Source organism: Sycon ciliatum, chromosome 12, assembly GCF_964019385.1.
Source record: "Sycon ciliatum chromosome 12, ocSycCili1.1, whole genome shotgun sequence".
Taxonomy (NCBI): domain Eukaryota; kingdom Metazoa; phylum Porifera; class Calcarea; order Leucosolenida; family Sycettidae; genus Sycon; species Sycon ciliatum.
The window spans coordinates 101,792-117,743 of record NC_088654.1 but is presented as its reverse complement, the minus strand read 5'-3'; the positions used below and the strand labels follow the sequence as shown (position 1 = coordinate 117,743).

General features: G+C 46.3%; 1 protein-coding gene across 1 annotated transcript in view; it reads left to right on the top strand.

Annotated features, from left to right (window-relative positions):
• Window positions 1-15,952, top strand: part of LOC135828728 (vasorin-like) — a 224,745-nt gene that overhangs the window by 175,180 nt on the left and 33,613 nt on the right. The window contains exon 7 of the mRNA XM_065341151.1: window positions 13,045-13,175. Coding sequence (XP_065197223.1) covers window positions 13,045-13,175 — 131 coding nt within the window. The remainder of the gene's footprint in view (window positions 1-13,044; window positions 13,176-15,952) is intronic.

Sequence of the window (15,952 nt, the reverse complement as noted above, 5' to 3'; positions counted from 1 at the left end):
GTAAACAAATTCTTTTTCTGCCTACACAAAATCGGCCTGGTGGTAAAAATGTAAATAGACTCCAATACACGCAAATACCTTTGACTACGTGAACGAGACCAAACAGAAAAGCAATCATCAGCATAACTAGAACGGTCTAAATTATTAGGGTCTAAATTATTACTTGCATTGTGCGTATATAATATATTGATATACACGAATATATATTGAGTTAAGAGCTTTTGTTGATTTGCCAGTAATCCTCTGATGAGATGGCGACGAAAACGTTTAGGAACAAGCTTATTTATTATACATGAAAACAAGTTTTGCTAATGGTGTTTGTACTGAGTGCGCAGCTTACTCTATTTATTGCGTTGATTATTATTATTATTATTATTATTATTATTGAAGAAAGGAAAAAGACATATGGATACGAGTTAAGAGTAACTCTCCATCACTGTAACTGGATACTATATACAGTCAGAAAGTGCAATAACTAGGCACAAAACTGACAAGAGTACTGAGACATTCGACGTCCTGACACCTAGCTTCAACACATCTCCGTAGCGCTAACCGACAGCCTTCCAACTTGGAAGGTTCAAGGTTATTATTATTATTATTCTTTTATTCCACGATGGCGTGACGCCAATAAGGATGATTAGTAAGTGCGATAGAACTGGTACCAGCCAGAAACAGCTAAATGGAAATTAACCGGGAGGCAAGAAGCAATGGAGCATGAAAAACAAGCGGGGGCAATAACGTTAGCAGGGATGATCGAGATAGTTAAGTACACGTTCGAGATATCAGAAACCAGGGGGATGCGCGGAGCAGGAACAGGTACTGCTCAAAAGAAGACTGGATGCATTGTTTCGAAAAGAATTTCTACGAGGTTGGGTTGTGATGTCGATAGGGAGTGAGTTGTAGAGGGTGAGGGCACTGTTGATGGGGGAATTTTGGTGCCTGTTTGTGTGTGCGTGTCCGATGGAGTAGGTCCTTGTCTGTCGAAGGGTGTATGGTTGGTGCTGACGTTGTGGGGCAAGATGTGGTTGTTGCAGGTGTGGTGGGGAGGTTTGGTGGTGGATGTCCCATGCTAGTAGGGCTTGTTTAACAAGGAGTCGTGAGCTAAGGGTGGGGAGCTTTGCGTGATGGAGGAGGGAGCTGTGGTGAACTGGTGCAAAGAGGGGAATCCGAAGGCAGATGCGTATAGCACGGCGTTGAATTCTCTCCAGTGTGTCCCGCTGTTGCTGTGTGGTGTTGGAGAGGGCAAGGCCGCCATATTCGAGAACGGGTCGGATGTAGGTCGTGTATATTAACAATAAGCTGGAAGCGTTCATTGTGCCACGTGTCTTGTGGAGTTGGTGTAGTAGTTTTTTGGCTTTGTTGGTGGTTTCTATGATGTGTTGGGTCCATCGCATATCGTCTTGGAGTGTAACACCAAGGTGCCTATGTTGGTGGACCTGCTGCAGCCGAGTCGAGTGGAGCGTGATGTGGATGGTGTGTTGGGGTTGGAAGGAAAGGACGACGGTTTTCGTGGTGTTGACGAGGAGATGCCAATCCTTCAACCATCGTCCTGCTGCGTCCACGGCACGTTGGAGGAATGCAGCTGACAAATCCCTCGTGTAATGCGTCGCGATGAGTGCCGTGTCATCGGCGAACTGGCTGCATTTAGTGTGAGAGTTTGTACATGCTGGGGGGAGGTCGATCGTGTACACCAGGAAAAGAAGAGGCCCCAGGACAGAGCCCTGGGGTACTCCAGCTGGAATGGATTTCCATGATGACAAAGCGGAGCCAACCTTGACGCGTTGTCGGCGGCGAGTCAGGTAGCTTGTGAGCCAGGTTATGGAAAGACCAAAGAGGGGAAGGCAAGCGCAACGAAAACGAGCAAAAGCTACAGTCCCAACGGAACATAGAATGTAGATTGTTACTGGACGATGACGAGACCAGTACGATATTTGACAAAGCGGTCTAACTACAATTCGAAGCAGCAAAGCTTGTCTTTTGGGACAATCCAAGTATGTATATCGAAGAGAAAACTCCAAGGAATCCAATGCAGCAAGCGCGATCGCGGCACGATGCTGCGTTCCCGAGATGCGAAGCCTGCAAGATGCGTCACGGCACTTTGCATTTCTATATGGGAGTCAAACGCTCCAGACCAGGGATTTCCCCCCTTTTCAAGCGATCTACGATCTCGGCAACAGGCTCAGACGTCTTGGAAGCTCTCACTGGATCTTCACGAAAAAAAATTGAGCATCCTTGGATAATGGTGATGGAAATGGCGAGCGATTTTCGTGTGACGGTGCAAGTCTAGTGCTGAAGCGATGTCTGCAGCTTGTTGCGCTGGAGCTGTGCTTCATTTGCTATCGGATTTGGGCCCAACGGGTTGCTTGTCACCAGAGCTTTACAGAAAGCCCAAATTTGTGGAAATCGGTCGAAGGAAACAGAAAATATTATTCTAAGTAGGTGAAACAATTATTGGTATTGCACCCAAAATTGAGGTGCAATTTGTGATCGTCTCCCACTATCGAGACTATAACTTTACTTTCACTGGTTCAAATCAACTCGTTTTCTGCATACGATTCCTGGTGCTCCTGGCAATCAGATAGTACCACAAACAAAATATAACCTTTTTGTGATAAGGTCTGTTTTCTCATCTGACGGCTCATTTATGACCCACCCAAGTTGTGTGGTGTGCTGCTTTGCTGCTTCGAATTGTAGTTAGACCGCTTTGTCAAGTAGTAGTAGTAGTAGTATTCTTTTATTTTCCATCGGAAGCCTCAACAGTGATGAACACTTAAAAGGGCCGATAACAGAGTAGAGGGGTGTGGGGTGAGAAAAAATAATAATAATCTCAGCTCCGATACTATTCACTGATGAGCGGAACACGAAAATCGATTTTGAATAACATAAAAATCCTTAAAAATTCCATGAACTCATTGTTGTCTGGCCATGTCTGCATCTATTATACTCCTAATTGCACTAATAAAATTGCATTCTCCACGCCGACTCTTTAAATAATAATAAGAGATATTTAAACTAAACTAAACTGATACTTGGAACAATAAAGCAGCAGTAAGCAGTAAGCAGTAAACACAGGTATACAATACAAGCGATGCAGATCAATGAGGCCGTTTGCTGAAAAGAAGATCAAAATACTTCTGAAAAGACGCTGCGTCTTTAAGCATGGTCATGATGGGATAATGCAAGAATTAAAGAGATGTTTTTAATCAAATATCGTACTGGTCTCGTCTTCGTCCAGTAACAATCGACATTCTGTGTTCCGTTGGGACTGTAGCTTTTGCTCGTTTTCGTTGCGCTTGCCTTCCCCTCTTTGGTCTTTCCATAACCTTGAACCTTCCAAGTTGGAAGGCTGTCGGTTAGCGCTACGGAGATGTGTTGAAGCTAGGTGTCAGGACGTCGAATGTCTTTTTTTATTTTTTTTACTATGTTCACATAACCAGCTCGAAAAGAATAAGGAAAGACAATGGTACGGAGACTAGGACAAACTGACAAGTAATGAGCAGGCGCTGTGCCTAGACGCAGCAGTGATGGTGGGGCATTGATGACTCTGTCGACCTGAGGTCTCGGCGTCACGGCCAAAAACACACCCCAAAACAAGGAAAAAAGAAGAAGATAGAGCTGTACAGGTCAGAAAGATGCGAAAACCCCGCAAAACCCAAGGCTTAACACGAGTGAGTGTGGGGAGAAACTATCATAGCATCATACTATTCATAGGGAATCGACTGCCCAGAGCCAGTTAGTGCTGCGAAGTTGGCAATAAACGTTCGTTTTGTATTGTATTGTATTTATTTAAATACTGGCATGTATACTTTCGCACGGTCGTGATCTCGCGGCCCCGCATCACGTGCGGGTTTTTGGTGACGTAGCGTGATCCAAGATGGCCTCTGATGTGTTCCTCGTTTTGTGGTCCCAAATACCAGCCCTGAATTGAAACTCGGATGTTGAGCCATAAATAAATGTAGAAAGGAAAAGGACATATGGATACGAGTTGAGAGTAACTCTCCATCACTGTAACTGGATACTATAATTATACAGTCAGAAAGTGCAATAACTAGGCACAAAACTGACAGGAGTACTGAGACACTGCAGCATCAGCGACTGGAACTCCCTACCTGCCGCCCTCCTGTCCCAGCCTCCCCACAGCAAGAGAATGCAATCATTCAAATCTATCACCCATAAGATTCGCAGTCGTGTGTTTCTGTTGCGCCATATGGCCCATTTCCTTTCTGCTTCAACCGTGAATTTGCTCTACAAGTGTTACGTACGACCACTGTTAGAATACGCAGTCCCTGTCTGGTCATTCGCCGTATCCCATTCAGATTCGCTTACGTTAGACCGACTGCAAGCCGTTGCTGCTCGTTCATATCTGCTTTGTAAGACCCGGCACCCTCCTGAGTGGGAAACCCCGAACCAGATTCTTAATCGTACTTGTGACTGGTCATCCCTGAAGTGGCGTCGTCAGATTCTGTCCTTGCTGAATTTTCATCATGTCTTTTACCAGTTTCCGTCTTTCCTAATTCGTTTCAAATTCAATGTATCCCTTAGTTGTCGTCACCCGTCCTCTATAGTTTTACCTCGTTCTGGCGCCCATTTCCTTAAATCCCCTCTCTTCAGTTTATCTGTGGAATGGAACAAACTTCCAGACCACATCCGCTGCGTTCAGTCCTCTGTCAATTTTCGCATTGCTCTAAAGGCTCATTACTCACAGCATAGACATTCTCTGACTGGAATTCCGAACTTTTCCGTTTGAGAATTTTTTTCCTTAAAATTATTCCTTGCTGGTTTTTTTTCATCTAAATGTCCCGCTATTATCTGCAGAGGTGATTTCTTCCCTTGTCGATTTCTTTCCTGCTTATATACCTCGATATTTAGGTACTTGTTTCCGTTCTTCCCATGCTTCATCTTCCACTCTCCTCTCCCCCATTTCCCCATTTTTCTTGCGATATTTATGTGGGAGACTTCCGTGATAAGCATCCATTTGCTTTTGGAGAATCCTTTTAACCTAGCTGCAAGTGCTAGTTTTTTATATTTTTGGTGGTGTTCGAACTGCTTCCCTTCGACTTTCTTTGACAGAGCGGGTGCTGTTGGGGTTTCCTGTTGTCATTTCGTATCTGTTACCGGTTTTGCATGTCAGTGCTTGTACAAGGAGGTGTTCGGTAGTTATTTTCAGTAGGCGCCATGGGTCGCATCCAGGGGAGGAAATCGCTCTCTGACCGGCTTAACTATCCCAAGTCGAGAAAGAAGCGAATTAGTGGCCAGTTCGGCTCAGTATCACGGTCAGCTGTACGTAGATTAGATCGCCCCGAGGTCGAACAAACCAACACTAATCCTGAGATCCTTACGTCGCACAACCTCGACGATGTGGAGTGCGGTGTTCAAGAAAAAGGAACCATGGTAAAATTGTTCTATTGATGCATGGATTCGCTCCAGAAAAATTATTCTCGTGGTTCCTTTCCCAATATTTCCTATGGCCTGGATACGTGCATCACGCTGAAGGTGGTCATTGCCCCTGTAACCATCGTTGGAGTAACTGAAGGACAAGAAAGAGTCTTCATTTCCCAGAAGAAAATTATGATATGAAAACATGTCCATGTTTGAAGCATTTTTTACATCTCCCACATGGAAATGCCAGCTGCATGCAGGTAACGTTTAATACAAAATGGTGCATGAATTCTGTAATAACAGAGCACAGCATTTATTGCTGTACCGACACATCATAAGTAATCAGTTTACTATCTCTGGTGTTCTATTTGGCACATAATTATCTGTAGAGTGATGGCGCTACCGATTCACAACTCGGCACAGTGCAAATCACGTCCATGGCCTCGTCCAGTGGCTCGACAGTCCAGCTGGACACACCGGTACAGGTCCAAGCATTAGAGTCGAACGCCAGGATTGAAATTGCTCCACATGCGGAGAAAGAAACCAGCACGGTAATTCTATTGATTCTGGAATTCCAATCTATTAGGTAACAAAACGAGGTTGAAATTGATGAGTATTATAATAGCGTACGTTCAGTTACACAGCATCTTGGTTGTATCAACAGAAGAGAAATTTGTTAGGCATGCAGAAACGATGGTCTACAGAATGCATTGTGTCTACTCGACAACGCTTTTGAAGTACACATTCTAACTGTACTTGCTTTCAAGGAACACAATGATTAAAGCAATTACAAGCCAATAATTGCAACAATTGTTTCTTGTGCACAGGTTCAGCACAACAGAGCTTCGCCACAGCCCACTCTGGAGAGCCTCATGGCAACCAATGCAAAGCTCAAAAAGAGGTTGCAAATTGCTGAGCAGATGTGTGAGGCCCAGAAGCTGAAGCTGAAGCAGCAAGCAGACGCATTTCGAGGTGCTCGAAGTGCCAGCACCAAGCTCAAAGCAGCAGCAGCAGCAGTCACACACGTACAAAGGCAAAAGCTTCAGAAGGAGTCACTGAACATAAAGCCATGTAAGTTACCCAGACAGCGTGACCACACGCGACGAGTTTATGGCAGGTGTGCGGTTCCTGAGAGCATCCTGTTTGCTCAGCAACCAGAAGGCCTCACTGGCCTTGCACCTTGCCCACCAGATTTTCACCGGTGAAGATACAATGAAGGAGCTGGGCACTTCCGTCTCACCGTCAGCGATCACGAAGTGGAACGTCCTCCTCGGAGAAGTGGACAAGCAGCTGCTCCGGGAGGTACTAACAACTACAACATCTGATATTCATGTGTTTGCTGACGATTCCAACAAACGTGGCGAAGATCGGCACATGGTGGGTGTTCATATGTGGAGCGAGGAAAAACAACAGCCGGTTACAGACGTACTTGCCAATACACTCGTGGCTAGTGGTAGTGGCAAGAACCTAGCAATGACGGACCATAATGTGCTGCAAAATGTATACGGTGTTGCCAACATTAGCATCGTTGTGGGTGACAATGCATTAACACAATCTGGCAGCAAAAAGGGGCATGCAGTTGAGCTGGCTGCACTGCTCAAGTGGGAAACCACTTTTGAAGGGTGTTATCCCCATATTCTTAACATTGCATTGAGAAACGGAATGATCCAGGCATTCGGACTGAGAGGAACAATGCAGTCCTTCAATATGTTCCAGCTGCATTACAAGGTCGGCTACGTCCACCATGGAAACCCGACCTTCTATAAGTCGCTGTATGTGTCGAAAAGGATCCTTAGCACACCTCCACCGCTCCCACACGAGTTTGTCGAGACACGGTGGAGCTATATTTATGATGCACTTACGTGGTGGAAAAAGTACGGCCAATCCTGTGTCAAGCTGGGGCACAAGATCTTGGAGTTCCTCCCCAAGAGTGACAGCCACTACTCGATCTGGAAAGAGATTGTGCATATGGCTGCAAACGAGAAAATCGGCAGACACAACCACACTGCTGTTGGAGATACTGGACCACCTCGTCATTCCAGGCCTGCATGATTGCCAGGGCTGCGATGGTGAGCTAAAATTCAGCAGCAGCTTCCTCGCCAGGTCTTGGCCGATGAGAGTGGTGAGTACCATAAATCTGGTCGGACTGATGGTTGAAGAACCAGAGTTCGCGTTGCCTCTCACTCCCGCAGCCATAGCCGACTGTTCGCCCGGTGTACAGCAGAAATTCCTGTCTGAGCAGGTGAAGCCGTTTGTGCAGCAGTGCGTGGACTCCTTACAGAAGCATGCCACTAGGTGGCATAAGTTCCCTCTGCTGTTTGCTCTTGGCGGAGACAGTGTCCACAACCACTTCTTCTGGCGCTAGGTGTTCAGAGTGCTCAGTCGTCCTGTGACCGTTCCCGAGCCGAGCCCGCCTGCACGATCTTTCAAAGAGAACTACTCGGATGTGTACGCACTGTCGCTGAAGGATCCTGACCAGCTTCTGGCGGCAGCAGTTCAACATGGAATCCTTTCTTCAAGGAACTATCTGCTAGGCGGCACGCAATGGTTCCTTGAGTTCGTGATTCTGGCAATCGTTGCTGCAGGTGAGTCGGGCATCAGACACTGGCTGCAAAACTGGCCTGTGTCTGACGTGATGATGGCTGAGGTGAAGAGCATTGCTGAAGGTTAGGACTGGACAATGTTTGTCTCCAGACAAAATCCCAGAGACGTGGAAGTGGTTTGTGAAGCACGTCTTTGCTATTCCTGTGAACAACTTTGTCGCAGAACGACAATTCAACATTGCCCAGCTGTACGTTCACCCAAATGAGTCCGAACTCAGCAAGTAAGCAACCCATCTTTTTGTGGAGAATATCATTCACAAAACAGCCAACAAAGAGCTCAGCAAGAAGACTCGACAGAAGACCACACCGGGTATGACCTCCACCATGGCGAAGAACATCAGCAGGCAGATGAAAGAATACTCTGCGATGGTCACACCAGAACGGCTTGCAGCAGCTCGAGAGCAGGTCAAGAATATCAGAAGCAAGACAGCGGCTCGAACGAAAACAGCTGCAGAAGTCTACAGCGACTCCCTTCGTTGCCATCGCCAGCGACCGGACCATGAAAAGAATATGACGGAGATGGAGAGTGAAGCACGAACCAGGTCTGTCCACTACAAGCGGCGTGCGCCACGGCAACCCAGGCAGTCCGCCACACAGCCGGCTGAAACTCCTGAAGCCTAGATGGATCTTCAAGTCTGCCTTCTCTCTAGCTCCATATTTTGTGAACGTGCTATCAGTGAACAATAAAAGCAAAGGAAACAAGTGCAACAAAATTTTTGAAAATGCACTTCTACTTCCTTTCCTTGCTGTGAGCACTGCAGTTCTACTTCACCTCCTCCACAAGCGCAAATCGCGCGTGGCGCGGCGTTCTTCAAAACGACACAAGTGAGCTCCACATGAGCCGATTTTGACAATCGATGGCTCAAAATGTTTAGTAGGAAATGCTGCATACTTTGACCGAAGCGATTTTCTCCAAAACGATCGGAGACGTTAACCGAGTTTGAGGGAGTTACTTGAGGTCTAAAATTGCGAAAATAAAAAATTCCTTCAGTGAATCCCTTTGCCCTCATCTGAACTCGGTTCGTGCAAAATCTCAGCTTCCTGGAGATCACTGATGCTCACTTGCGTGGATTTGAAGAGACCAGGGTCGACGCGAAGTACGGCAAGATTCCCTGTACACAGCATGGTGCGACACATGTCACGTGAACCAAGAGGGCGCCCACGTGTTTCTGTGCAAATACTAGCCCTGAAATTGCACACCTGATGAGCCGTCATGAACCATACGGCGAAACGTACGTCGTGTGAAACAACTTGTTTTGTACTCAACTAGTCCATCACAATGTCATGCATGAGGAGTACTGTAGGAGTTTGGCTTTCGGCTTGCACAATTCGTTTTCGCAAAGCTTCTCCTTTATTTACTTATCTTTGATATTTATGACCCACCCAAGTTGGGTGGTGTGCTGCTTTGCTGCTTCGAATTGTAGTTAGACCGCTTTGTCAAATATCATACTGGTCTCGTCATCGTCCAGTAACAATCGACATTCTGTGTTCCGTTGGGACTGTAGCTTTTGCTCGTTTTCGTCCCCTCTTTGGTCTTTCCATAACCTTGAACCTTCCAAGTTGGAAGGCTGTCGGTTAGTGCTACGGAGATGTGTTGAAGCTAGGTGTCAGGATGTCGAATGTCTCAGTACTCTTGTCAGTTTTGTGCCTAGTTATTGCACTTCCTGACTGTATATAGTATCCAGTTACAGTGATGGAGAGTTACTCTCAACTCGTATCCATATGTCCTTTTCCTTTCTACATTTATTTATAGCTCAACATTCGAGTTTCAAATTATTATTATTATTATGCACTTACGCGTCAATGTCAGCGGTGGTAAACCGCCCACAAATTCGCACGTGCTAAATGGACTTGGGAAATGAGCACCGAGCATTCGGTGCGGCATGGAAATAAAAGAGCAACGACAACAGAAATAGAAATACAATAACAAGACACACCTTCTAAGGGGCACATGACAGCATTGCTCAGATTGAACAGAGGATGCAGGCACAGAAGAAAGGGCATTGTGGACTCCGTTTTGAGAATAATCCAGTAAAATGGTGGCAGATGGATGCAAATCCACGCACTACGTTTTAAAAGAGAGGAATTTTGGTGGTATTAAAGATGTACATTATTAACACCACAGCAGTTATGAAAAGCACAAATAAGGCAGCACAAAAAAGGCAACACAAATCGGCCTCAGGGAGAATTTATTGCAGTGGCTCACGAATTACCTCTCGAATCGCCAGCTCAAAGTGGTTATACACGGGCAAGCATCAACACCGCTTGCAATCACAGCTGGAGTGCCACAAGGTAGCATACTTGGCCCCACGCTCTTCCTCCTTTCCGTCTGTGACATCGACCAGTGGCTAACACCAGGCACTAAGCTGAGCACGTACGCCGATGATACTACACTGTACCATCTAATGCCACTAACTGATGATTCTACAAACCCCGGACACAGGCTCCAGGGGGCCCTCAACCGCCTCTACCTGTGGGGAGATTCGTAGCGCATCCGCTTCGAGCCACAGAAGTCGCATCAACTGGTGATCAGCACGAGATCAGAAACCCCAGCGCTGGACCCTGTAGCGTTTGGAGGTACCCAATTTGCAAAGACTGAAACACTTAAACTCCTGGGAGTCTCATTTGATGCCAAACTGTCATTCCGCAACCACCTCCACAATGTCGCAGTCTGTGCAAGCCAACGACTAGGCTTTCTCCGACGACTTGACCACGTCTTGCCTCGGGGCGGCCGCCTGGCAATGTACAAAGGTTTCCTACGCCCAGTCCTGGAGTATGCCCCATTGGTCTGGATGGGCGCCCGCCCGACCCATCTCGATCACCGAGATCGAGTCCAGAGGAGGGCTCTGGACATCATCGACCCAGGCACCCTCCTGGACTTCCTCAGTCTACACCGCTCGGTTGCTGGCCTCACGTACCTGTACAAGCTACACTCCACTGATGGCCCAGTGCAACTCACCGCAATGCTTCCAAATCTGGAACCGCCACGACCTCACCCCAAGACTAGACGACAGCTCGACGCGAGCCGCCACCCTGCCTACCTGGAGCTTGCCCTCCCACACGGTGCCCCTAACTACACCCGCCGGTCATTTCCCTTCTGCCTTGTGGAAGTGTGGAACAGTCTCCCAGCAGAGATGCTTGACAAACTCCAGGTTAAGAAAATGCAGGCGTTCAAAGCGAATCTTCACAGGCATTTGCGCCACAAGCACTGGCTTTGGGCAATGGACAACAACTAACGCCACTGATAATTCTCTCTCTCTCTCACTCTCTCTCTCTCTCTGTCTTTCCGTCTCTCCGTCTCTCTCTCTCTCTCTCTCTCTCTCTCTCTCTCTCTCTCTCTCTCTCTCTCTCTCTCTCTCTCTCTGTGTGTCTCCCTCTCTTTCTCACTCTCTCTCTCTCTCACTCTCTCCCACTCTCTTTCTCTCTCTCTCTCCCTCTCTCTGTCCCTCTCTCTCTTTCTCTCTCTCTTTCCCTCTTTCTCTCTTTTTCTCTCTCTCTCCCACCCTCCTTCCCTCCCTTGCTCCCTCCCTCCCTCCTTCTCTCTCGGCGTGACGTGACGTGGCGTTCCACTGATGGCAGTCACAAGAAAACGTTATGGAACTTGACTTTCTTCATTTTTGCTGTTGTTATGAGTGCACAATTTATCTTATTTATTGCCATTTTCTGATCTTCTCTTTCTCATTTCTGTTGCATTCTCAAATTCTCTCATACGTCCATCATCGTATACCACTTGGCCCGCCCCTTACATGTCGATTCCGAGATCGAAATAGTCGGAGGAGTGCACTGCGCCTTACGAGCACAGCTCTTGTAGCACCTACTACTCCTTTGTTGTCTTTGTCTTTTGTGTTTGTCTCTTTAATTACTCTTATTACTTTGTAGGGAAGTGAACATAGTATATAGAAAGTAAAAAATAAATAAAAATCCATACCGCAGAGCTAGACTATCCCTAAATTCACTCTTGGATTACTCATATTGCAGCACAGCAATATTTTTCTATTATCAATGTGTGTATTTTAATACTGGTTCTAGCGGCGTTGAACACTGTTGTATCTGTAGAACAGACTGACCAAGTGGTGTGTATCTGTAGAACAGACTGACCAAGTGGTGTGCTGCACTAGTATTCCTATTACACTCCATCATTCACCCCAGTGTCTGGAGATATGGGGATTTTGTAGAAAAAAAAGTGGTAAATCAGCGCCACCATTAAGCAAGATTCTTTAACCTTTGTGCACGTTAACCTATCGTTTTTAGGAAATCGGTTAATATGAGCCTCGTTAGAATAATGGCTTTCACAGTATCACATGCTGTGATCCCTGAAATATAAATATCAGACACAGTGTACCAGGAAGCACAGCAATGCAGTCCCGCTACCTTCTGGGAAACGTTGTGCTACTGATATAATGAAACGTAATAGGCAAAATGATAAGCCCACGCTCTAGTAGAAGCCATGTTTACCTCGAGAAACATGGATGCAGTGAATGGGATTTCGGTCTTTGACCACATGCTGGTGAGCTGATCTACTCACCTCCCACCGCTTTAGGAGCTGCATCTGCGCCTTGATCCTTTTAGGGTGGTGGTGTTCCTACGGATGCGGAAAACTCAGCCTCTATATAGAGAAACCGAGTCTGACGCGAACTGTGAATTTTCTTTTTTTTAGTAGAAGCCCAGGCCCTAGTTTAACCCCGGGGTCCGGAAGGTTGTGAAAATTTAAGCGCGGGGCTTATAATGTAGATAATACGGTAAGCATAGCTTGCATATTCCAGTGTAGACTGGACAAAAGAGATGTAAAAGGATATGGAGAACAAAAAGAAGCAAGAAAAAGGACAAAACAGAAGGGTCTAGGTATGCCGTGCCGATGTACTAGGAACAACTCAACCGACCCTTAACTAGAAAATGCAACTGCCAGAGCCTGAACTGAATACTGCAACTTCATACATGTCAGTAATGTTCAAAATCTAACAAAATCCATCCGGCGGTGACAGTGTGTTGCCAGAAATCCATACCTCATGAATCACACCACTGTGTTCCTTTTGTTTGTTGATAAACTCTGATATCAATTCAGGTGGCTATTTGATAATCCTCTTCTTCTGACACAATGTCTTTCTGTTCCGTTACCTTCCCTCGATTTATCCGCTGAATACTGCACTTCCTGCGTTCGTGTCGACCAACGTGTCAAGTCTTGTTTGGAAAAAGGTATGTTTCAGATCTTACAAATAATCGAGAACAAAATTATAGCTATAAGGAGTATACAAATAATCTACAAGGAGACAATAATTATAATAATTATAGCAGCGAATAGGATGAAGGCCGCAGACATCACGCAACTACTTCACTTGTACGACATGATGTGTATTTTCAGGGGTCGCACTTGTGTACTTAGACATCTCAGGCATTTTTGATTCATCACGCACGCACCACGTGTGCGTCAGGGTCGTGCAGCCAATCAAAGTTACGGAAAATTCAAAATATCGAAAAAAAAATATTTGGGCGATTTGTAAAGGGTTCCTTGGCAGCTGTTTATCTAGATACGGCGTCGAAAATCGCAGGGCTGCTTTGACGGCCAAGTACGCGGAAATCTATCGAAAGAAATTTTGAAATCGGTCAAGTAGAAGGGAAATCCGTGTGTAGGGCTTTTTCCGAGCGTTGTCGCCCTGCTTTCCAGTATTCTGACAGTAAATCTATGTCGTTGAGGAAAAAATTGATTCGGTACATTTACGGAGGAGATTCTAATAAAGAAAATGAGCTTTCGATCATCGAAATCGGAGAAGAGATGGCTGCCAAGGAACATTTTGAAGACTGCACTGACGGCCCAGCGCGAGCCGCTCGCGCGATCGCGCAGTGTCGAAAAGTACATGTACTTGGACTGCCTTCGAGTTTATTTGGTGCTCGGACGGGATCAGAATGACCTGCCTGCTGCAACGCTTTGCCCTGTGTCTTTGTTTTGAAACAATGTTCATGTACATTCATTGCTTTCTTTCTCCAACTCGGCGATGCCGCGTTGCTGGACCATGAAGACTCCAAGACCAACTCAAGCCGACAACGTGCGATTGTGATGTTTGTGTCACATGTATCATACAAGTGCAGTCCGTGCAGCACGAAAGTACCGATACGAGTGACATAAAACAAGGAACCATACCGTCAGTACGTCCCGATAGGATCGCTTTCCGTAGCAGGTGTACTCTTTGCTGGAATACTCCTTGCGGATCGAAGCAACTTTGCAAACAGAACGTTTTCCTCCTGAGAAATATTCCGCTCGCACGATTCCCACGGTCGTTGTTCTGAGTATTGACACGCGAATTCAAAGCGGGAATACTTGCGCCCAAGCCTTAGACTTCCACTTACCAGTAAGTTTGCAGCTGTTGTGACTTACAACTAAATGGAACTCTATTTTGAAAGGAGACCGGGGAAAGAGAACATCGCCGTGTCAAAACAAGAACGGTATCAGAAGAAGAAACACTGTTCACAGAAATCTGCAGGTCTTGATCATACGTAGCTTTGAAGCGCTTGTACAGTTCTCAATGCAAACAATGCATTGAGAACCGCACACGTGATCCAAAAGAGAACGCGTCGCGCATGCAGTCAAAAGCAAGATGGCCACGATGTCGAGAGCTGATCATGATACCAAGTGCGACCCCTAATTTTATAACAATAATATTACTCAATCTGCGGAGAGCATGCTGTTTCGTTCTTTGTGAACTCATCAGCGCAGCACAGAGGAAATGAGGTCGAACCTGATAGCAATGAAAATAAAAATTTCCAATCAGGCCCGAACATACCTTGCCAGAGTGCTCAAACTGACAAGTCAGTGAGCTCTGCGTAATGCAAACAGCAAAGGCACTACCCCACATTAGAGTGCTCAACTACTTCAAGAGCAGGAGCGAAAATACTCAATCTACGGAAAATAATATTATTATTCAACGGATGAGTTGGGGAAGTGAACTGCCTGAAAAGAGAAAAATCGCCAGACAAGCCAGGATTCGAACCCGGGACCTTGCTTGTCATGAGCAATGCTCTAATCACTATGCTTTGGGACCAGGCTGAACCCAGAAGACGTTGACAAGTGTTTCACTCCAAAGGCAGCTCACAACACGTGCCACATATGGGCCTCAACCAGCGAAATCAGCCTTTAGGGTCAAAAGTTTCAAAAATCATTTTTGATTGGAAATTTGTTGAAACACATCTACTGAAGGACCTCAGCCAAGACAAAGTTCAATATTCCGATTCCAAACGGGTGTATACACCAAAATACAAGATGTACTTCAAACTGGTGCAATGCATGTATACGATGTATGTGTACAATGAATATTCAGCATTCTAAGGTGGGTGGGCAGCTTGAATACCTTTGAAATAGTGCAGTAAGCAGCTATAATGACAAAGAATAGCTGATGAGTGCCGAGAAATTATCCACATATTCGCCGCTGCACCCTGCGTGGAGTCGTTCCGCAATCTCGTCTTCCATTTCTTCCTCCACAGCAGAAGACACGACGTCGCTGCCGTCACTAGCCCCAGACTCAGAATTTATCTCAGGTGACGACTCCTCATCTTCCGACTCTGCCAAGTCATTGGCCACCTTGAGCCGCATCGCAGCAGGAGATGACGGCTGCGATTCCGCCTCGCTGTCGACATCGATGTTGGAACCAAAGAACGTCTCATCCTCACTCTGAACTTCAGCGGCTACTTCAGCATCCGCTCCCCGTCAGGCTCAAGCTAGCTGTACAGAATGAATGCCGTGTGTGCTCTGCGAACAGCTCTGGCGTCCGCAGCCATCGCAACAAGATCAAGGAACATTCGAGTCGCCACTCGACACCACTTCTTCAAAATAAATTACTTCAAACAAGGAGTTCAAGAAGAACTCGTCGCGCTATTCGCAGCGCGATCAAAAATCGTTGAACGTCACAAATCGACCATTTTCTCGAAAAAAATTACGAAACCTCTAGCGGTTGTTTTCGCTGATTGCGGCTCACATACTG